The sequence below is a fragment of the Varanus komodoensis genome, unplaced genomic scaffold, assembly GCF_004798865.1.
Source record: "Varanus komodoensis strain SLA01 unplaced genomic scaffold, ASM479886v1 scaffold50, whole genome shotgun sequence".
NCBI classification, from domain to species: Eukaryota; Metazoa; Chordata; class Lepidosauria; order Squamata; family Varanidae; genus Varanus; species Varanus komodoensis.
The window spans coordinates 1592736-1616840 of NW_025336088.1; the positions used below are offsets into that span (position 1 = coordinate 1592736).

The 24105-nt window shown below is 43.0% G+C and overlaps 1 protein-coding gene across 2 annotated transcripts in view; it reads left to right on the forward strand.

The window, feature by feature from the left end:
- The window catches only part of ACLY (ATP citrate lyase), a 59981-nt gene that overhangs the window by 31005 nt on the left and 4871 nt on the right, over positions 1–24105 (forward strand). The window contains exons 14-26 of one of the 2 annotated variants that reach the window (XM_044447069.1): positions 49–78; positions 7905–8046; positions 9505–9673; positions 12933–13037; positions 13419–13615; positions 15244–15325; positions 16218–16328; positions 17529–17656; positions 20393–20486; positions 21103–21257; positions 22150–22300; positions 23253–23396; positions 23573–23686. In XM_044447069.1, coding sequence (XP_044303004.1) covers positions 49–78; positions 7905–8046; positions 9505–9673; positions 12933–13037; positions 13419–13615; positions 15244–15325; positions 16218–16328; positions 17529–17656; positions 20393–20486; positions 21103–21257; positions 22150–22300; positions 23253–23396; positions 23573–23686 — 1622 coding nt within the window. The remainder of the gene's footprint in view (positions 1–48; positions 79–7904; positions 8047–9504; positions 9674–12932; positions 13038–13418; positions 13616–15243; positions 15326–16217; positions 16329–17528; positions 17657–20392; positions 20487–21102; positions 21258–22149; positions 22301–23252; positions 23397–23572; positions 23687–24105) is intronic. The other variant, XM_044447070.1, reaches the window with a different exon arrangement.

Consider the following 24105-nt stretch of genomic DNA (forward strand, 5'->3'; position numbering starts at 1 on the left):
TGGGCAGCCTTTTCGGATTTCTTGCAATGGTGATTCTCTCTTTAACAGATGCATCCCCATCTTCGAGACGTGTTCAAGGTAGGACCCCACCACTAGCTCAACGTATCCAACCTTGCTACCAGCTGCTTGTACAATTCTTTTTAATGGGTGTTCTGTGTTCTGGGTTTTTTGTTGGTTGGTTGGTTTCTGCTGTTTATCCTCTTTGCAAAAACTTGCAGTGTTGCCCGGTTGATTGCTGTTTCTTCTTGTCCCTGGTAATGTGGCTTTTTAAGGCACCCACCTCCTCCCATTCTCTTTCTCCTCATTTCTCTGTTGAAATGCAAATATGACAGTGCCACCATGTCTTTTGAAATCTTTTCCCTACACCCATGGCCCTGCAATTACAATGCAATCTTTATTGATACTTCCAGTATCAAGTTGCGTTCATTGCCAGTGTCACTTCGTTTGCAGTTATCAGGCATATGGTGTTTTCAGTGAAATGCAAGACTAGCGCAATACCCCATCTGCGTCCTTAGACAATGATCAACAGCAGCTTTTAATGTAACTCTAGAAGTTCAGACTATATTTCATCATCTCCCCCCGTCTGCTGTGGTCAACATCTTATATTTTTAGAACAAGCTATACTTTATTGGGCATAACTTTGGAAAATTTCAACAAAAGAAATTATATGCAGTGTTTGTACACAAGAAGGAATTAAATTTCTTTATTTTAGACATTTCTGTATTGCTCCAGTTTAAATATTTCCAGGGCTTCTCACAGTAAAACCAGCAGTAGTAAAAATAACCACACGTCAGGAATTAAAAATCCTGGGAAAATTCAAAGGTCTTTGCTCACTGCTAAAAGGTAACAAAGTAGGTGACAGGCCAGCCTCACTGGGGAGAGAATTCCATTGAAGGGGCATCCACAACTGTGAAGAGCTCAAGTGTTGCCACCTGCCCCAACTCACAACATGGGGAAGGCCTCCAATGATATCTAAGAGCACTGATGGGATGGGTTTGGAGGCGGTTATTCCTTCAGGATTCCTGATTCCACACTGTGTAGCACAGGGCTAGGGAAACTTCACTTGACAGGTTTTCCTATCCAGACAACCAACTTTCTTATCTTATTTCCCATCTCTGATAGGAGATGAGAGAGTTTCTTTGTTGCTAGCAGAGGCTTTAAAAAACCTACTCTTTAATTTTAAAACCTAATTTTTAAATTGTGTGTGTGTGAGAGAGACAGAGTGATTTTCAGAAGCTGGTGGCTGCTGCGGGGAGCACTGTGACTGAGGTCTGGGAAATCACAGCACGGGGTCCAATGCCAGCCATGTGGGCAGCCCCATACATACTTGCTGGTAACCAATTCAGCTCTAGGGACAAAACATGTTCCCCTACCTCAGATGCTGGGTCAGGCTATAAAAGGTCCATGCCATTCAGAAAAGTTTCTCTGGATGATGTTCTCAGGATGCAGTGCTAATGGAGAAATACTGTTCTTTTGCCACTGTTGCAAAGGAACTGGGTCTGGTTCCTAACCCCAACCAGTACCTTCCAGAAAGATTGGCTTGCAGCTCCCATCATCCCCAACCAGCATGGCCATAGCTGGGGTGATGGGAGCTGTTTTGCAACTCATACACAGGGCATTAGGCCAGGAAAGGCTTCCTTGGGCCCTCTAAAATTGGAACCATAATAAATAAACAAGGGCTTATTTACCAGCACCCCCTTCAGTCTCCATGGGAGATTGTGTTCTAGAAGTGGTGCAGTAGAGACAGGTTTTGTGTTTTCAAGCTGTTTGGTGTGATTCTGCTAAGCACAACAAAGCTGAGAGGTCTGAGTGAGCTGTGGGGGCTAGTTGTGGGACCTCCCTGGGAGTGCTCTGACACATGTGCATTGGAGTAGCTACTGTTCTAACTGAAACCACCAGAGTAGTCCTGAGTGATGCACGCTCCCTTGTGTGCATGGCTTGACTGTTTTCTATTATGGTTTGTTTGAGGTGGAATTTCTTTTTTCATTCTGGAAACACCAAAGCTAGAGGGAACAGGGTGAATGTGCAGAAGTGTGATTTCTACATTAACTTGGCTCAATAATGTTTGAAACAGTGGTTAAGATAAAAGAGGTAATAACTATTTGGTATCCTTTTTTTATTACTATTCATTTTGCCAGGAGACATTGAGAGCTCCTTCCAAAGAGGGGATGGGGGAAGAAAAATACCCACAGCCTGTGCTAGGCAGCATCCTCCCTAGTCAGGACCTGCCCCAGTATTTACCCAAACATGCCCTGTTTGCACAAAGGAGGTAGTTTGGGTTAACTATGGATTTGCCCACATAATTGGCCTGGTTTTTTTAAGAGGGGGGCACAGGCAGCGTTTCCAACATACTGCTAGGGAATCATTAGAGGGGTATCTTGTAGATGCTCCCACCGGGAATGTGTAAGTGGGCTGCCAAGCAATCCCAGCAAAATAGTAAAGTAAAACGATGGTAAGCACAAAATGGGATGCACTGGCTGTGGGGAGCAGAGGAAACCTTGGTGTTCTCTGAGATCCTTGTAGGAAGACCGGGGTCAGGGAGCAGGGTTGGCTGCAGAGCTACGGTGTGCCCAGTCATCGTTGGACACACTACAGGTCCTGGGGCAAACAAACTATACTGTGTGACTTACTCCACAGTGTAGTGTGTTGTGTCTTGCAAACCTAGTCTATGTGTTGGTTCCTGTAGCCCAAGATTGCATTGGTTTTCTTAGCTGCCTTATATTGCTGGCTCATATTTAGCCTGTGATCCTATAAGACACCTAAGCATTTTCTGTGTATTCTGCTGCAGGTGAGGTCTTCCCCATCCTATATTGTCTTTTATGTACCTAAATTTGTTTATCTCTGAATCTCATTTAATCTCATTTAATTATGTTTCTCTTTGTTGAATTTCATCTTCTTAACCAGCTCAGTGTTCCAGCCTGTCCAGATAACTTTTAAATCTTAATTCTACCTTCTATGAGGTTAGCTTTCCCTCCTAGCTTTGTACCATCTGCAAAGTTTGTGACTCTGCCTTCAGTATTTCAGTTTTCAGGATCTCCTGTCCCTCTTGAACTCTTTTTTCCTTCCGGATTTCAAGCCATGGGATCTCAACCTACTTCTCCTTGAGCTTTTTTTTAATTGGTTTTCCTAATACCTGAGGTATGCATCCAATTAAGCTGAGTTTTCACAGTCCTCTCTATTACAGATTTCGAGTTCACATGCTCACCTTCCCCCTAAATTTTCTGTCACATTCACTTCATCTACTGCTTTTTTACTATTGATTACAATGAAGTCCAGGACCTTTTGTTCCTTTTTTTACCTCCTGAGTAATGAAGTTGTCAGCAAGACAAGTCAGAAAGGAATTGGATGTTTCCTTCTGTGCAGAGTGAGACTTTTGCTGATGTCAGAACAATGGAGGTTCTCCATTACTACCGTTGCTTGTCTCTGTGAAACGCCATCTGTCCAGGAAAGCACCATCCATGACTTTTGATGGGCTGGGCTATCAATAGTAAACCGCCACCACAATATCGTTCTTGTGTCAGCCTCCTTCTGTCTTTATCCACATGCTTTCAGCAGGGCCTCCATTCTCAGAATCATGCATTTCAATATAGTGTTATCTAAGACACTGCTCCACCTCCCTTCCTGTTGTCAGCAAAGTATACCCCTCCCTGGCTTTATTCCAGAAATGAATCTCATCCCACCAAGTCTCAGTGGCATCTATCAAATCATGCTTACCTTCTTGTATTAGAATTTCTAGTTCATCCTGTTTGTTTGCCATGCTCTTTATGTTAGTATATAGACATTGGAGTGTTGCATCTTCCCAGTTTCTCTGCTTTATCTAATTACAGTTTACTGGGATCCACCTCCACTGTCTCATGTTTTCTTTTGCCATTTGAGTTCCTCTCTGTAATATTTGTCTGAAGTAGTTGGCTGTGGGCTTTTGCCCCATCCCCACACCAATTTAAATCCCCCTTGATCACATTTACAAAATTCCTGCCAGAAATATTTTTTTCAGTCCCCGTAAGGTGCATCCTTTGTGCAAGGAGTTCCTCTTACTGGAGCATAGGCCCTGGTCTATGAAACCAAACTTTCCCATTGATACTATTTGTATAGCCAATCATTCACTTTCATTATCTTTCTTTCCCTATGAAAATCCTGACTTTGGCAGGAAGGACTGATGTAAAAACCCCTTGTGCCCCCAGTTCTTAACCAGAGTCTCATAATCTTAGGAGATCCAGCCAACATTTCTGCTGCCTGTGTCATTTATTGGCACATGGATCAGCAGGAGAGGATAGCTACTGGTTGGTTTGATGAGTCTTGGTAGGTTCTATGTCCCATCTGAATATCTGCTCCAGGAAGAGAACACACCTCTCAAGATGGCATGCTGCCTCTGCCCCTCTCAGTAGGGAGTCTCCAGCCAGAGTCATGTGTCTCCTGTTCCTCAGGTTAGTAATTAAATTCTTCCCATCCAGATGGGCCTGAGTGTCTTTTGCTGTGTTCTGTGGAGTGCAGGGTGGGGTCCCATCTTCAAGTGACTCAGAGACATGCTGCAAGGGAAGATTTTGTTGTGTCGCTGTAAGCAAGTGCAGAATGTCTTCTGATTCTCCTGGTCTTACGTGTCACATTCTTCCACTCCCCTTCATCTTTTCCTTTGTTTTCTTCCATTCCTTGGAAATTTACCCCTTCTGTCACTATTTCAGGGGGGCCACCTATTGCACATTTAGAAAGTGTTCATTCTCACTGGTAAGTTGAAGTATAGAGTGGCATTTCTCAAGCATCCTTGCTTTCTTTTCCAGAAGACTGCTAGCTTGCATTGGTGAAGGTCTGGTTCCTTTTGTCCTCAGGCAGGAAGACCAACATGCAGAACATCTGCAGACCACATGCTGCAGATGACTAGACCAACACCTCCTATTTCCATAATGACAGGCATTTCCGATGACTGTGCCATTTCCATTAACTCTGCTTCTACCTCTCCCACTAAACTGCAATGCAAAACACTCCTGGTTGTTCTCTCCCAGGAAACAAGAGCGCTTTGCTTTAGAACTGACCAAATTGTCGTTAAGTGCCTTCAAATCATCTCCAACTTACGATGATCCTATGGATGAAGCCCTTGAAACTTAGGGCCACCCAGCAAATGTCCTGTATATGACAGCCTCTTGTAAACTCTAGGCTGTGGCTTCCTTTATGAAGTTGATCCATCTCAATTTGTAGCCTTGGAGAAATAAACACTAAAGCTTAGTGTTACTGTTACAATCATAGCTGCTAAAATCTCTCCTGCTACAGCATAAGTAAAAACCAGATACGTGCGTACCCTCTCTTAATAGCTTGCTGGCTGGTTAGTTTTAACTGCATTTTAATTTGGATGATTTTAATAGTTTGAACAAAGTGACCCAGGGATTCTTCTCCAGGAAAATGAAACCAGGGTTGAAGAATATTATAATTTAGATTTAAACACAATTAGAACTGGCCCATTGAAATCAATGGGGTGTAAGTCAGTTAGGACTTAATCTGTTTCTGTTGTGTGACTTGAAGCCCTGAAGAAGTGGAGGAACCTATGAATATGTCACTCTTATATGCATATGCATTATCTGTGTAGACCAGGGTCCCCAACCTTTAGGACCGGTGAACATAAGCTGGGTATTTTTGAGTATGGCATGAGTGCTTCCACCAAATGGCTTACCCAATCATAAAATGACTTCTGTGTTGGGTGTGCTCAGTCATTTCCCAAGGGAAAACTGCTGAAGCTAAAGCAAAAGGAACTTGTTAAGTACAGAGCCTAAATATAATAAGAAACTAAATACAAGGCAGAGGTGAGATCTGAGCTTCAAGATACAAAAGAGAGTCACTCTTTTGAATTCTGCATTTTCTGCTGTAACACTCATATCGGAGAGAGCCAGTGTGGTATGATGGTCAGAGTGCTGGACTAGAAATCCTGGACACTTTTTCTTATTCACAAGAGAAAAAAGTGGGTTATAAATGCAATATAATAATAATAATAATAATAATAATAATAATAATAATAATAATGTCACAGAAGGGAAACTAGTAAGGCTTAGGGACAGGAAACTGTGTACAAGGTAGAAGTGGGATTTAAGCCCACAAATTACATTTTTGCCTTGACAAAGTAAGCAATTCCCATTTCACAGAAGACAAACTGATGACGCTCAGAGTGAGGCAAAAATGCACACACATTCACTACACATTCACTAGAGCCAGTGTGGTGTAGTGGTTAAGAGCGTGGGACTGGGACTCAGACAATCTGGGTTCGAGTCCCCGCTCGGCCATGGAGCCAACTGGGTGACTTTGGGCCAGTCACAGACTCTCAGCCCAACCTACCTCACAGGGTTGTTGTTGTGGGGATAAGATGGAGGAGGAGAATGATGTAAGCTGCCTTGAGACCTTTGAGGAAAAAGGCAGGATATAAATCGAAAAAATAAATAAAAATAAATATCAAAACAGACTGATCAACAAACATACACAAAGGCTATTTAGTATTTATTATTACTTAGTTTAAATAGTTTGATGATGATGATGATGAAGAAGAAGAAATTGGAGGCATGCTACTCCTATGCTTCAAAATACTCATTCTTTGGATATGTTACAGCAAGAATTGACTGCTCTAGGAGGACTTCCTCTGTTCCTGTATTGGTCGCTGATTTGCATGTGCCTCTTGATTTTGAGGCAGGCAGGCTCAGGGCAGCAACTTGTGCAAAGGTGTGATAGGCCATAGGTCCTCAAACTACGGCCTGTGGGCTGGATCTGGCCCCCCCATAGCTCGCTGCGCCCACGTGGTGAGGTGCCGGCTTGCTCGCAAGGAGATTGTTTTGGACTCACTGGAAGAAAAGGATCTCCTTGCGAGCAAGCCGGTGCCTTGCTGGAAAAGGATCTCCTTGCGAGCAAGCCAGTGCCTTGCCGGGAGATCCTTTTCTCCGAGCAAGAGGGAGATTGTTTTGGATTCACTGGGAGAAAAGGATCTCCTTGCGAGCAAGCCGGTGCCTTGCTGGGAGATCCTTTTCTCTGAGCAAGGGGGAGATTGTTTTGGACTTACTGGGAGAAAAGGATCTCCTTGCAAGCAAGCCGGTGCCTTGCCGGGAGATCCGAGCAAGGGGGAGATCATTTTGGACTCATTGGGAGAAAATGATCTCTGCGCATGCGTGCCCCTGCCTTTCTGCGTGTGCGCCCTCCCCCCCCACCCGCGCCCCCTGCCTGCACAGCCTTGGCGGCCCGCACCCATCCCTGGCACCTTTCAACTGGTGCCCTATTCAGGAAGTTTGAGGACCCCTGTGATAGGCGGTATGCTCTGAAAGTGGACAGTTCCATTGTGCCTCTGCACCAGGGATCACCAAAAATCTACTTTCACAGTACAGAGATGCAACAGATTTGTTCTCTTCCAAGTAGGTCACTTCACAGAAACTTTATATTACTCGTCTCTTTTTAGAGAGGGGGCAGCAATTTTCTAGTGGCAAAACTAGTGTACACTCTGCACAGCTTGGAAAGCACTGACGTTATAGGTGGGAGTGCTGGCTTTCACTGTACTGACTACGTGGGCACTTGGCTCTCTGGGCCTATCACAATGCTGATTAAAATAGTTCTCTCTTGTGCACACACTCTCTCATGTACACATGGGCACACACACGCACTGAGTGAACTCCATAGGCTCTTGCTCTGTTTAAGTTTTTAAGGATGGACAGTGACAGAGCAAAGGTTTCCTGGCAAGAGGCTGATTACTTTAGCTGCTTCGTCTGCAGTGCTTGGCTTCATTTGAATGGCTGGTGTGTTGGTTCTTCCCTGTGATGCAGAGAACTGCCTCATCAGGCAGGACTCCTGGGACTGAGTGGGTAGCCACTGCGTTGCCATCCTGAGTCCTTTTTATGTTAAGTGGCTGCCCCCGATGGGTGGGGCCATTTTTTCTTTCCTTTGTGCAGGGAAAGCCACAACTTTGTTCAGCCGTCATACCAAGGCAATTGTGTGGGGGATGCAGACGCGGGCTGTGCAAGGCATGTTGGACTTCGACTACATCTGCTCCAGAGATGAACCTTCAGTGGCAGCCATGGTGTATCCATTCACGTATGTTCATAGTGTCATCTTTGTAGTTGCCCTTCTTGCATCCTCCTATGCATAATTCTGTACTGGACTTCTATGAGGAGTGGAACATAGGCTAGAAAAAGTAGTATCTGGTGACCATACACATGACGATACCTTCAGTTCTGCTTCTACCTTATTTCAGACTTGGGGATCTTTTGTGCCTTCTTCCCTTCACTCTGACTCTCCTCCGTATCCTTCCTGCCTAGGATTTAGACCCAAAACCAGTCCCAGTCCGTTTTTTCCATACCTCTTGTTTTACCTGCTTTACTCTCACACCAAAGTTCAGTATGTAACTTGAGCAAAGCAGCATCTCATTTCACCTCTAGATTCTTTAGTCCTGGTAAAATTCTTCATGTATGCATATTTTTATATATTTTAAGTAATTTAGTACCACTCTTCAGTCATATCCCCAGGGTAGTTTACAAAAATGATAAAGGCAACTCTTCAGGCACCTATCGCATGAAAAGTTTTAAAGGTCAAAACTAGTACTTTGAACTGGACCCATATATTGGTTCAGAGCCAGTGCAGTTGTCTTAGCACCAGCATAATTTGGTCATAATTCCTAGTCCAGTTAGTAACCCAGCACCTTCTTTCTGGAATAACTGTAGTTTCTGAACCTTCTTTAATGGCAGCCTCATAAATAGTGCAACACATGAGTCCAACACATTGATTAACAGAGCATGGGCAATTGAGACTAAACCACTTCCCACAGTTCTGCTAATCTGCATTCTGCTGGTGTTTCATTATTCATTCTTTTCCTCTCCTGTTCCATAATTCCCTCCATCTCTGCTCTGTAATGTCCTATGCATAAAAAACTAGTATGGCTTGAAGCAGGCTTGTTGGGATCCTTCTCCTTGAACATGTTTTTTGTTTGAAGGGTTTTTCTGTAATTCATATTATTTGGAGGCACAGTCAGCCATATGAGCCTTTGCCCATAGTCTGAAATTTCAGGCTCAAGTGAGAATTACACCTTCATAAGAACTAGACCTAACACAGGACTGGGAAAAGACATTTTATTTGCTGCTGCATCAGAATCTCTCTAAGTTTTGCTGTAAGCAGGTACATCATAACATGGCAAGTCTAAGTCAGGAAACACAACACTCTTGTTTCTCTCTGTACTTCCAGATGGGGCTTTTCTTGTGCTTCCAGGTGCTTCCAGATGGAGCTTTTCTTGTACAGTCATACTGCCTCATTCACTGAATTTTAGGTGTGGGTGGGCAAGGTGATTATGTCTTCCATTTGTAGTTCTCTTGCATATTCCTATTGCTTCTTCCATCTTGTAATATCAGAAAAAACAACTGTTAAGGATAAAAAGATGGAATGGCTGCCAAATGCCTTTTGATTGGTAGACTAGGAGTCTGCCAAATAGAAGCAGCCTATATCTCTCTGTGTAGCTGAGAAATTAATGAAAAAATAAAGAAAAATATGTTTTTCTTACAGTGGTGACCACAAGCAAAAATTCTACTGGGGTCACAAAGAGATACTAATCCCTGTCTTCAAGAACATGGCTGATGCCATGAGGAAGCATCCAGAAGTTGACGTGCTGATCAATTTTGCCTCCCTCCGCTCAGCATATGACAGCACCGTGGAGACCATGAACTATCCGCAGGTGCATGGAGTAGGCAAGGCTCTCTTGCAGTGTCCTGATGAGTAATTTGTGAAAAACAGAGATCTTTATGTGTGAAAAGATGGATTCCTTTGGTTGAAAGTTGAAATAATTCAGTATAAGGGAAGGGAGCAGGATACACACATCAGAAAGCCTGGGAACTGAAATGCGTACGGCAATTTGGAAGCTCTTGCCTCCCTTCCTTGTAACCTTCTCTTGCCATTTTTGTTATTATATATTAATTATTTATTATAAGTTTTTGTATGCTGTCCTATTACTCAAAATCTCAGGATGGCTTACAATATTTAAAGAACAGTTAAAACAACAATAACTCACAAAGCAACAGAGCGACTAAAGGTTAAAAGTTATTAAATTTTAAGATATTGTTTATATAAAAAGGTTTTGGCCTGGCACTGAAAAGAGTATAAACTTGGCCCCAGGTGGACCTCTCCGGGGAGTACATCCCAGAGTCTGGGCACCACAGCAGAGAAGGCCCTACTCCTGAGTTGATGACCTTTTTACCTCTCTTATAGAGGGTTCCCGGAACAGGGCTTCTCCTGTAGATCTTAAGGGCCGTAAAGGCATATAAAGAAGGAGATGTTCTGTTCCAAGCTGTTTAGGGCTTTATAGGTCAAAACCAGCACCTTGAATTGGGCCCAGACTTCAGCTGGAATCCAGTGGAGCTGGTAGAGGAGCAGCGTTATGTGCAAGTAACGGCTGGTCCCCATCAGCAGCCTGACAGCTCTATTCTGTACCAGTTGCACTATCCGGACTGTTTTCAAAGGCAACCCCACGTAGAGCGCATTGCTACATTTTCAACATCCTGCCTACGAACATAAAAGCTCAAAATTTCCTTTATTTTAAAAGGAATAGTGAGAGACTTGCTGGTCTGATTTGATGACACAGTAAACCATAGCTGAGCATTCTGAGAACAAGCTTAGGCTGACCCATGGGGTTGCACGCACTCATTCCTTATCCAATGTCATGGCTGCAAGAAAGAGTTTGCAGGTTTCACTTGTTGTTTAGGTGAGGGTTAGGGTTTTGTCATATTTCTGAGCCCAACAAACTGTGATTAATTTTAACTTCGGATTATTTGGAGCAAGCCAACTTCAAACAGGGTAAGAAACTGGTTTGTTTATACAAACCATGATTACTATTCCCACATTTTAGGCTTTGGTCAACAGGAAAAACTGGTTAATTGGAACCAAAAGCTTTCCATGTTCTTCATCTCATGGCCACACCACAGAAGAAGGGTGGGGAGAGTTGGTAATCCAAGGCTCCCTCTCAAATCTCATTCTCATTACACAAAACTATGTCTTGATCTGATTGCAGCCATCAGCAGGTTCTGTCCTTTTTCTGAAGCAAAAACTTGCAACCAGTCTGCCTCTGGGAAGAAGGGATCAGTCACTCTTGCATTCTGTCAAAAGAGTTTATGTAAAATAATGGTTAAGGCTGTGAGCTGCATCTGTACCAATGTAACCCAATTTAGCTTTAAAATTACCAAGAATGAAACCAATATAGGGTTTGCATTCTCTGCAGTTACACTGCCTCAGACATAATGTTAAGATTTGTCTGACATGACACGTAACCATCAATTTAAAAAATGACAGTTGCTTCTCATGTTGTTCTAACCCATTTGTGGTGATTGGCCATTGTGATGTACCATGGTCATCAATCATGAATAAGATACAGTGGTCTGCTTTGGGATATCTTCCTACCACGATTGCTTGTTGTGTTATTCACAACTGGATAACACAACTCATCATGATAGAAATTCTTGTTTGTTAAGAGTGGCCTACTCTCTGGGAGAAGCAGGGAAGGGGGGTGCACAGCTAAGCAGTCATGCAGCAAGAAGGGAGCATCCTCACTTAGCCCAGGTCCTTCCTCCCTCAATGGAAAGCCTGTCAGGCAGAAGCAAGGGAATCAGCAGAGGGATGCCACCCCAGTGCTGTCTAGAACCTCTGTTTCCCCCACTTACGCCTGAGAAACTTCCTCTCAGGAATGGACAGGGGAATTAGCCAAGCCACACTGCTCCTTTTCACAGTGCCACCCACCTGATTGTCCCCCTTTTTGCCTGAGTGTGGATCAAGCAAGCTCCCTTTCCTACTCCAGGGGTCTCTTTTTGAGCAGGAGGTGAGGTTGCCTGATCCACTCCCCATTCTCTCTGTGGCATTTCAGGGCATCAGCCATAATTACAGAGCAGGGCTGCTTGGCAGCCTCAATAAGACAAATTTGCAAGTATGGCTGCTGAAGAGAGGAGCCTCGTTCTTTGCTGTGATGTGCCCTGAGATACCACCTGGAGGAACAAGAGAAAAGGAGGTTGGGGGAGAAGGAAAGAAACCACAATGAGCGCACTCATCTGTTGGGCTCACTGTGACTTCATGGCACTGCAGGCAAGCAATTTGCCATGTGCAGACCTCTCTGAATCTAACCAAGTAGGAAGAGAAGGAGAATCATATACACTAAAGCATGGGAGAAGGAGGGAAGTGTATGAGCCTGTGGGAAGCCCTTGATTGCCAAATAACACTTTAATATTGAGCTGCCATGACACTGTCCACAACTGATTACTTGTGAAGTGAACAGAATATGGATGGGAATTATGCCTGTTGGTGCCTTTACACAAATAGTGTGAATTTAGCATGAAGTCTCGTATCTCCATGCGCAGAGTTCCTTCCATGCATTTGGGGACCTCAATTGCACGAGGCTCCTGGACACATGGTGTTCCTCTTCTTGGGCATAGGAGCCACTTTAGCAGCTTCCATTGAGATTAGGAGGTGGAGCCATCTTCCTTCTCCCACAAACGAATATAGGTTCACACACCACCATTTGTGCAGTATATCTAAGATTAGGTCTAAGAAAGGTCTAGTTTTCTGCATTTTTGACTGCAAGATATTTTCAGTGAGTAGGGGAAGGATTTCACTGCCCTTGCCATCACTTGCCCTTCTCAGTAGCAAAGCCAGAAAATATATGCAAAATAAGTGAAATTATGTAAGCATGCTCAATTTACAGAATTACTACAGGTCACAGCATTTGGCCTTCCGTAATATAGACATTGGATTTCCTGGATATGGTACATTTCGCACAAAATACACATTGCCCTGCTTTTAGGAGGGTTAATATTGCAAATGGTCCTCTGCATAGGAACTGCAAAGACTCCTAGTTTCCTTGAGGGTGGGGTTGTTTGTTTGTTTGTTTGTCTTTGGAATCTCCTTTTCTCCGGAGAGAGGGATTCCTGTAAATCAGATTCTCTCTTGGGCTACAGATCCGCACAGTGGCCATCATTGCAGAAGGTATCCCTGAGGCACTGACTCGCAAGTTAATCAAGATGGCAGATGAGAAAGGAGTCACAATTATTGGCCCTGCAACGGTGAGAAGAACTGGATTTGCTTTGGCTGGTTATCTTTCAAAATATATATGTATCCTTTTTTCTAATGGATCAAGAAGGGCTTGTTACTGTTTAATGGTAAAGTCTAGTCAAGCATGTTGTGTTTTTTCTTTAATTCTTAGAAGACATTTCTCTTGCTGTAAGATACAATTTTGTTCTGTATGAGAAAAATTGAAGTTGGATAGTTAGGTGCAGGTGTCCAGGGATGCTTTGTGACTAACATGGGCCAACTTAGATGTACACTATCTGCCTTTCATAAAATGATTATGAATGTGAAGTTCCCATTTTGGAATAGAGGTGTTTTTCAACCATTGTCTGAATTACACAGAAATTGATATAGCATCTCCTTGTTTTGATTTTTAGGTAGGTGGAATCAAGCCAGGATGCTTTAAGATTGGAAATACAGGTGGGATGTTGGACAACATCCTGGCATCTAAGCTGTACCGCCCTGGCAGTGTGGCCTATGTCTCCCGTTCAGGGGGCATGTCCAACGAACTTAACAACATCATCTCCAGGACCACAGATGGAGTCTTTGAGGGTGTTGCCATTGGTGGCGATAGGTGAGAAAAGTGGCAGTTCTGAAATACAAGCTGCTTTGATGTGTGTGCGGGGGGTGGGGGGTGGACAGGGTCCAAAAAGAAACAGTTGTGTCGCTCAGTGTATTGTACAAATGGAACCCATTCTTCTAAGCTATTTTGTTGTGGGTAGAGAACCAGCGTGCTACAGCAAACAGATAGTTGAACCTTAGATAATGGAATTGAAACCCCTGTGGTGCAGTGATTAATTGGTTGGTTTGGTTGGATATATTACTGTGATTCAGCCTGTTCCCTTCCTTAGTAAAACCGTGTTGCTAGTGAATTTTACAGGATTGCTCTGAACACAAAGAAGTTAAGGATGCTAAAGCTCTTTGCCTTACTGACTAGCATATTTGCAGCCTGTGAGATTTAAAAATTGTATAGCAGCTGTAGGCTGATCTGTCTGGACCTAACAGTGGGCCTGCATGCACAGATACAGATTCAGCCTGTATTTGCCAGCTGTTCTGACTTCCATGTACTTCATGCCCTGATGTCAGAAATGGCTTGTGCAATGTCTGAATAGGTTGCTGAGTGCCAGGGAGGACTTGGGAAATATTTTAGAGCTTGTATTCACTGACTTCAGTATTTTTTCTAGAAAGACAGGATAGAAATCTTTGAAAAAATGTTGAAATACATTCTGGAGTACAAGAGCAACTTTTCTGCTTTCAGTGTAATTGTATGTACTGGCTACAAGCTCCACGTAAAGGAGAAAATCAGCTGAGTGGTTTCTGAGCCTTTTGATAGAAGCTTTTGGCTACAGACAGATCAGCACTTCCTACTCAAGTTACATGACATATAAAGTGGACTTTTTAATATAAGTGAATCTCAATGCAAATGCTTGTGATTAGTTTAACTCAACCACTTTAGTCTGTTAGAATTTCTTCCATCATCTCATCTAAATTGAGCATAAATCACACCTCCCTTTTGTTTTGCTCTGTGGTATCTCCTTGTACCTGAAGAAGAGTCTTGTATGCCTTCAAATCTTGCACTCATTGTCATGAGTGAGCTGACGAAAGATAACTATCATGCCCACTCTTTGGCTCTCTCTGGGATGAGCAGACAACTTTCCAAATTTTTATGTGGTAGGATGCAGGGAAATGCCTAGCATGCCACAAGAAAGGCAATCTGTTTCTGTGATTAGGGAATTGGTTTGGGATCTTATAATAAATCTATTTTAAAAAAACAACAACACCTCAGTTCTTCCCCTGAAAGGAATAAGAAAAGTTTATTTTCAGCAGTACATGAATTAATAGGATATGACTTTGACCAGAGACTGCTTTTGTAGTTCTGAGATTAATGTAGACCGTCCAGAGGATAGAATACACAATATTCAAAGCTGCTAAGTCATACAATTGATACATGTATCCCAGGACAGCAGAGACCTGTCATTGTTGTCCTTTAACTGGCAACTCAAAGAGTATAACAGGGAAATTCTTCATGGAGTACCCCATATTTGCTTATTAGGATTTTATCCTGCCCTATTAGCCCTAAGACTCCTATATGGTGGACAGAGAGGGCGGCAACATGAACGGTTTGCAGTGGGTATTCTTGTTAAACATCAGCTATCTTCCTCGAACAAATACTCAACAAAATGTTTGTTCCCTTCTGCCCAGATATCCTGGTTCCACTTTCATGGATCATGTTTTACGCTACCAGGACACTCCAGGGGTGAAGATGATTGTTGTGCTAGGAGAAGTGAGTATCTCCTAGTTGTTTTCTGTTGCCAGCCTCATTTGGAAATACTTATCGTCATGGTTTCATCCTAGCAGAACAGTTGTTGAAGCAGCATGGGGAGGTGATAACAAGAATACCCATAGTTTTTATGGTGTGCAGTAGCCAATATGATAAGATGTTACTTTGAGTTTTGAAAGATGTTACTTTTCAGCTTTGAAAGCATTTGACTGAGTCCTCAATATCGTACAGTTGGAGGGGGCCTAGAAGACCATCAGGTCCAACCCCCTGCTCAGTGGAGGACTCAGGTCTCCCATCCAGATTCTAATCAGGCCTGATCCTGCTTAGCTTGTAAGATTAGGCAGGATCAGGCTCACAGGAGGCTCTATGAAGGATTTCTTGCACAAGGGAGATGTGTTTGGTGAGCAACCAAAACTGTCTTAATTAGAGCACCAAAGCTGCAGAATTCTCTTTGGCCAGAAGATGTTACTTTGTCCAGAAGATCAACAGTCAGAATCACTGCATTCTCGTAGGCCTCTTATAAAAAGATTCTTCACTTTCCTAACATTTGGCATGTGAGGATTTTTTGTTTTGGTGGCGGGGTCAGCACCCTTTGACTGTTTTTACTTGTTAAATGCAGGACTGCTGAAAGAATTGTTAGGTCTAGGTTAAAAAATTAAAATATCTGTTTTTAATGGTTTATTTTTTATATTTTGTGACCTGTTTTTACTTGTGGAAAAAACTTTAAAAATTGAACATAAAAATCTATGGCTCTTGATCTCCTGGTAGTTCTCTTTATGGTCCTGTACCCCTCTTATTCAAATTTGCCTGAATCTGGGATTGAATTGGTAAAATCAGGACATTTGTTTAAAAAAATGTTCTGCAAATTTCAGTTGTGTTTGGCTCCTTTTCTTAGATTGGAGGAACAGAAGAGTACAAAATCTGCAGGGGTATTAAAGAAGGACGGATCACTAAACCAGTTGTCTGCTGGTGCATTGGAACCTGTGCTACCATGTTTTCTTCAGAGGTAAAGGGTATATGTAGTGGAGAGAAAAGCTATTTGGGGCTGGGTAAATGTATAGACTCCATAAAATGTAAAACTAGGGAGGAAGTCTGGCCAGGTACACAAAATCCTAGATGTGAGAAAAAGTGTGATTATACTTTAGCACTGGGAAAAGGAGACTCAGTGAGCTGATGAGGCAGAAGGCCCACGTCTCTTCTGTCAGTAGGTGAGTTAACATGACGCAACAGCCCATCCTGCAAATAAGGTACATAGTGGGGTTTGTGAAACAGGCCTTGAGTGCTCAGCAGACAGTTAGACTCACTGGGGTTTGTTCTTTCCCACCTTCCCCCTTCGTCCTTCTGTGATGGAAGGATCAGTCTTGTCTCCTCTCCCTGCTCCAACTGCAACATCTTTGTGGTTGATGCAGTTCTTTTTCCTCCTTTTGGTCAGTAACAACCCCTCCAAACTGCCCAAGTCAAGGAATCTGTATATGGGTTATGTTGTGCAAACCCAGTCAGCATCATCCACAATGAGCAAATTCAAACCTCACACTAAGCCACGCTACTGATAAGCCACCATGGGTTGCTTGTTCTTCAAACAACCTCAGTACCCCGATAGATCATGATGTTTCCCACAGCATGTTCCTGCTGCATTTTGCTTCAGTTCTCTCACTGGTTCTGCTGCCTTTGCAGCAAAACTCATCGTTGCCCTATTCCCTGTTATAGCACCTTTTTGCAATTGGTCTCCTGGGATTGCTAGTTATCAAGAGAAATTTACCACTCTCCACATCCAATCACCAAACAAAAATAATTTGTAGAGTCCTTATAAGCATAGGAACAGGTTCACCAGCTTTTTTTCCTGGGGAATTCCAGTGTTGCACAACTACACAAGACTGACCCTCTGAATTTTAGTTCAACATACCGTCAAAATCAAGTTCATACTCCAGTTTGGAGCTTGTATGTTTAAATTCTGCTTCACTTTACAATGAAGTGAAGAGTGCCTGCAGTGCCCTTTTGCCATTCAAAGTTTTTAAGTTCTTTAAAAGCCTTAATAATGGAAGATGCAGACAAGTAGATAGGTGTATGAGTCATTAATTTATATCTGTTATTACTATTAGTTAAACAAGTTTATTCTGGGAGCAGAAATAGGATTTGTTTACTATAATTTTTAATTTAAGGAACAGAACACTAGTCTTGCTAAAGGCCCCTTTCTCTTTCTTAACAGGTACAGTTTGGCCATGCAGGAGCTTGTGCTAATCAGGCATCTGAAACTGCTGTGGCCAAAAACCAGGCTCTGAAAGAAGTAGGTGTCTACGTCCCACGAAGTTTTGATGAGCTGGGAGATGTGATTCAGTGAGTATGGCACAGTATTGGACAGTTGCCTAAGGGCCCGAAGCAGTGCTGGGATCATTATGATCTTAACAAGTTCCATCTTTGACTGGATGGAAGCTGTGGTGCTCCCAGCATTGTAAATAGCTCCTCTCTCTAGTGTGGGGTGGGGTGGGAAGCCTGCAGAAAAGAAATCTGAGAGTCAGGCTGCCCACTCCAGTGACCACGCTGGATCCCTGCCGGTGGAATAATGAGTGTGTGAGAACAAGAAACCTCAGTGAATTAGAGCCTGCTGGATGCTTTTCTTGGTCTTTTGTTCATTATCTCTTAGTGGCAAACTTTCCCTGCTTTTCTCCCTCCCAAATCCTAGGGTTAGGATTAGAATAGTGATTTTCCCTATAAATTGGAAGGAGAAGAAAAAAAATGGTTACTGTAAGGAAAGTCAGGGGGAATGAAACAAGAGACAGAGAAGTAGTCAGCTTTTTGTGTCAATGGGATTCTTTTGTGTGGGATTCTTCAAAATTTTCAACAGTTAACTGAGATACATAATAGAAATGCAGAAGATCCAGGATGCTGGATCCCCAGAAATCTCATAGAACACTGAAATGATACATTTCCATATGTTATGCAACTTAATAAACTATTTTCTGTCTGTCAGTAAGTGTGTCTGTGCTGTATAGCTTTTTATTGTAACTAAGAAGTCGGGGGGGAGAGAACACTCAATAGTCAGAGCTTGCTGTGATGGGGCTACACTCCCAGGTGGTGCAACTTAATAGCTCTGAGGAATTACTTGGTTTTTAATTAGTTTTTGCCTTTTCACGCTCCCTAGCCCTACCAGTGTGGTGTAGCGGTTAAGAGCCTGGGACTGGGACTCAGACTATCTGGGTTCTAGTCCCCGCTCGGCCATGGAGCCAACTGGGTGACTTTGGGCCAGTCACAGACTCTCAGCCCAGCCTACCTCACAGGTTGTTGTTGTGGGGATAAGATGGAGGAGGAGATGTAAGCTGCCTTGAGCCCTTTGTAGGAAAAAGGCAGGATATAAATTGAAATAAAATAAAGGTCACTAGCAAGAAGATGAGTACCTCAAAGAACTATGGGCCTGGTGCACATTGTATTAATTGTAGACAATTGAACCCCCCCACCCCAGTCCCACCCAGCTCCATTTATTTACATTTTAAGTTTGAGTCGGAAAGCACTTCCTGCATCTTTCCGTGTATTATGTAGCAATTTAATCGCCCTCCTGCATGAAGAGAGGTAGGCTGTCATGCATCCCTTGATTGAATTTAAAAAGCAGACAAGTACTAAATCTGTGAAATGAGATAAATACTGTTAGTCACAGTTGGTGTGGGCTTTGCACTAGCAGAAAGCCTTCCACTCAAGCGGGGTGCTGTACCTCCTTGTTGCCAGTCTTTGCTGTCTTTTGTAGCCTCCCGGGCTGTATCCCATACTGCTCTAAAGAGCCCTCCTGCTCTGCTGTCTTTTGTAGCCTCCCCAGCTGCAGGAGAAGTTGTAATAAGTTTGGGGGGAATGGGAAAAATCAGTTGCCCAGTCTTGCAGAAAGTAGGAAGAACTCTCTTTAAGTACAAGCAACCATTGGATACAAGCCAGTGATTATTTATTTATTTAAAACATTTCTATGCCGCCCCATTCGCAGAGAGCCTCGGGGCAGCTTACAAATTATTAAAAGATGGTGATGGTGTTTGAAATTAAGTTAATTTCTACCCTAACTTCTTTGAAAGTTATAATTAAAAAGTAATCCAAAATATTTATTTATTTGGGATATCCATCCAATCACTGTGTGTCTCTGGACAGCTCACAAATTGGTACAGAATGATTTGAAAGTTAAAACATAACCAACATTATTTTTTATTAATCCAACACTTAAATTCTAGGTGGCATACAAAATGAAAAGCATTGTTCTTGTCCACATATGAATAGACATTGCAAAGTACAACCTGTGACCAGTCTTTTCCATCTTTATCTTAAAAATTATAATACATTCTTAATCCTTGTTGGAAAGGGTAGAATAAGTTCTGTAATGTTCTGTTTCATTAGTTTGTTTGTCTCATACCAGAGATCATTGCAAAAATAATAAGCTCCATACAAGAAAAATCTTACCTTCTCATCTTCAGAGCTCAGTACTGAAATTTAGATTTGTGAAGCAATATAATATGATCAAACTATCTTTGTTATCTTATCAGTCTCAGGTAAAATACTATACTTTATTGCATGTACTTACTGAGATTTTTTTTCAGCAGTAACTACAAATCTGATTGTCTTTTATAGGCGACATTCATTAGAATTGTTCAGGAAACAACCAAACTTGTCAAAATCCATTAACTGCATTGCGCATTAAAAAGACTTGTAAGGGGGCTCTCTCAGGAAGGCCCTTATCTAGGTTGAGAGAACCCTTTCAGAATCCATCACTCTAGTGCTTGTGGACTTGCACTCATGCTTGTCCCAGTCCTGCAAAGCAAGCCAAGCCAGCCGACCCTTTCTCCCATTCATTTGGAGGCTGCTGCTCTTAGCAACTGTTGGATCCTGGCTGCATGACAGTCAATGGAATAGGACTACTTGGGAAGAACAGATTTGTGAGGCTAATGAGATTGAGTTGAATGTGGCTAAACTGATGGTGAAAGACAGGGCTAAGAATAAAGGGATGCTTTTATAAGGATGCTTAAACATGTGGCATGAGCTCAGCACAAAACCACTGGGTAAAGAGGTAACACACTAACGTGTACCCTTTTCTTTTTCTTTTAGGTCTGTGTATGAGGATCTCGTTTCCAAGGGAGTGATTGAGCCAGCCCAGGAAGTGCCTCCTCCAACCGTGCCAATGGACTACTCATGGGCAAGGGTAGGGTTGCTCTTTTCTGAGTGATTACTGGAAGAGCTAGTAGGTAGCCCGAGGGGGAGGTACACTGAGATGTGTCTTTTTAATGATTAGAAGGCTGAGGAAGCCCCAGTTTCCAAAATAAATCATTCCAAACTACACAAAGAGTGAATGCTCCTTCATAGAAAAGGCTTTCCTTTTATCTAAAACTAGTGTAGAAGAGGGCTATCCTTGCCTTCTCTTTGACATGCTAGATGTCTGAATTGAGGCAGGGTTAGCCCTACCATCAGAAAGAGTGGGTGCAGGGGCACTTCAAGCAGCTGAAAGTGTAGCAAGTTGTTAGTTATTTAATTTATTGCTATTGTATTTTTCTTGGCAGGTAGAGGAGAACAATAGGATTTAGTTCCCCAGGTGCCTAAAGAATATGCTTCACTTTGAGAACAATGTATCTTGAACTGATTGTAGGGGTGCATTTCCTTTAGACTGGCTGTCTGTGTAGGAAACTCCTTTATGATGGAGCATTCACTGATTTGAGCTTTCACCCGCAATCTGAAATGGTACAGATAGGCCAACTTAATAAGAAGCTGGTCAGTGTCTCAGTGCTGTTTTTATCACTTTCCTCCCCACCCACAACTTTTAGGAGCTTGGTTTAATCCGGAAACCAGCTTCCTTCATGACCAGCATCTGTGATGAGCGGGGCCAGGAATTGATCTATGCTGGTATGCCCATCACTGAGGTCTTCAAAGAAGAGATGGGAATTGGTGGTGTTCTGGGCCTCTTGTGGTTCCAAAGAAGGTGAGGAGTTTTTTTTCTCGATAATGGGGTTGTATACCTGGCAGTCTTGTAGGTAGAAACATAGAAACAGTGAATCTGAAGGGACCTCCTGAGCCATCTGGTCTGACCCCCAGCTCCAGCCAGCTCCACTCATGACATGCCTACCATGTGTATGCCCAACCTGTCCTTAAACACCCTCATTGTTGGGGCTTCAACCACCTCCCATGGAAGCCCATTACATATCCTAGGGGTCCTAACTGTCAGGAAGTACTTCCTCACATCCACCCTAAATCTTGGTTCCCTGAGCTTTGCTCCAATGGAACACATCCTGCCCTCCACTGCAGGGGAAAAAAGGTCATGACCCACCTCTGTGTGGCACCCCATCACATACCTGTATGTTGCTAACAGATCCCCTCTAAGTTTCCTCCTCTCAAAACTGAAAAGACCCAGCTCCTTCAGTCTCTCCACATGTGGCTTACCCTGCAAACCAGTCATCTCTTCTTTTTTTCCCCTCTGACAAGCTTGGTGATGAGGATTGATACAACTAAAGCAGTGAAAGAAAGGCTTAAATAATTTGGGCCTTAAAAACAGTGGTCAGCAGCTGGACCCCACTGGGCCAGATCCAACCCTCCAGGAAGTGTTGTCTAGGACCCCTCAGTTGCCAACCTAGGGAGGAAAAATATGTGGTAAAATGGGGTTGGCAATAGTAGAATGTGCTAGCTAATTTTTTTAGCAGGTAGAAGTTGAGTTGCATTTGCCACTCTTTCTACAAAAGTAGCCCTGCTGATCCAGAAGCTCAAGAAGGGATGGGGTCAGAAAAGACAGCCAAACAGGGCACCGATTAATGAGTAATAAATAATGAAGTTGAGGTAGGGTGGAAATGCAACTTAGCTATGTATTTTTTACTCACCAGGTTACCCAGATACGCCTGCCAGTTCATAGAGATGTGTTTGATGGTGACAGCAGATCATGGCCCAGCAGTATCCGGAGCCCATAACACTATTGTTTGTGCTAGAGCTGGGAAGGATCTCGTCTCCAGTCTCACTTCTGGTCTGCTCACAATTGTAAGCATTTCACAACTGCTGGATATATGTGGGAGATCATGCCTTCCTTAGGATCTGGTGAGGACTCTTTGCTGAACAAAGAGTCACCTTGCCTGCATGCCACTCCTCCTTTATATAGCAAAGACTTTCAGCATGTGAGCTCGGTTGTATCTCCCTCCTAGCTTGATTAAAGGCATAATCAGTTCAGCACCCTCCCTCCCTCACACACACACACACACACACAATACTACATGTTCCTAGGTCAGCTTAAATGTAATGTAATTTGAATTTAAAATATATTTACATTAGGACTTGGGTTTTAGTCTTCTTTCGATTTTTCATAAAGGGATTGGTGTTACTGTTTATTCCCATGTTATGTATGCTAACTTCAGCTTCTTTGAGTTTGCTGACATTGATAGACTGCTGCAGGTTAGATGGTGTGCGACAGGGAGATTCATTTGAATTGGGAGATGGGATAAATGGCACACAAGCAGGAGATGGGTGAGCTTTCCAGAGGAGGACGCCAGCAGTGAGGCACCGCTGAGCCAGAATAGTTAAACACAAATGTGCCACTGGGAAGCCAGGCCTTACAAGACATGCTTGGTGTATGTCATGGGAGTACAGTATTGAAGCAGGCTTGCAAGTCTTTTGTGTCTGCACTGTTCAACTTGAAGCTGAGGAGGAGGAGAAAGGAGAAAAAACCCTACACCTAGAAAATTAGATACCAGATAAAAGGATTCCAGCTTAGGCTTCTCTCTGACATGCTAGTTTTCTGTGTGAAAGGAATGCTTTTATATGAAGAGCAGCCCTTCCTGTAGGCCAGACTTACCTCAGTTAGGACTTCACTGTAGGGTGTTGGCAAGTAGTGTTCACAGGACTTCCTGGCCTCCCAGTTGTATATCTTGCTCTATCCTACCTTAACCCCAAAGAAAGACTTTTAAATCTGGGCTTATCTGTGTTTGCTGATCTTCAGGGAGATCGGTTTGGTGGTGCACTGGATGCAGCAGCAAAGATGTTCAGCAAAGCATTTGACAGCGGCATCATTCCAATGGAGTTTGTGAACAAGATGAAGAAAGAAGGGAAGCTGATCATGGGCATTGGCCACCGGGTCAAATCGGTAGGTGGCCCTGTCTGCTGAGAGGGACTGGTAGGGTGAAGCTTGAAGGGGCACAGTCTTCTTCTCAGATACCAGTTTTGAAGGGACTTGGCCATAGTGTGGGCTGATATTCCCAGCACTCTCCTTGCTGTTCCAGAATGGTTTCTTTTATGGTTTGTTTGCTTGTTAATTTGCAGATCAACAACCCAGATATGAGAGTTCAGATACTTAAAGACTTTGTGAAGCAGCATTTCCCTGCAACACCTCTTCTAGACTATGCTCTGGAAGTTGAAAAAATTACTACTTCCAAGGTATGGGTCTTGTATTTTCTTTTTTGGGTGTGAATTGGTCTTTTCCAGCCTACCCCACTACTCTGGGAACTACCATCACTTCAAAATGTTGTTTGGTTTAGGGTGGGGAGTTGTTAGTCCATGTGAGCGTATCAACTGATGTTTACTTGTTTATGGTAAATGCTCTAAAAAGAGTTGTGTGGTGGGGAAGGAAGAACCACATTACTTTGCATTCAGAAATATTGTCCTGCTCAGTCACCTATGACCAACTTGTACTTTCTGTAGATGGCCATCAGATGGCTATTTATAATACTATTCTATGCTATAGAAGTCTGAACAGAAAGCTTATACATGATGTGCTGTGTTGAAGAAGCAGTCTATAACTTATGCAAGTAAAATAAACAAAACAAGTCCCTCGTGGCCTGCAGTGGCTTTCTTAG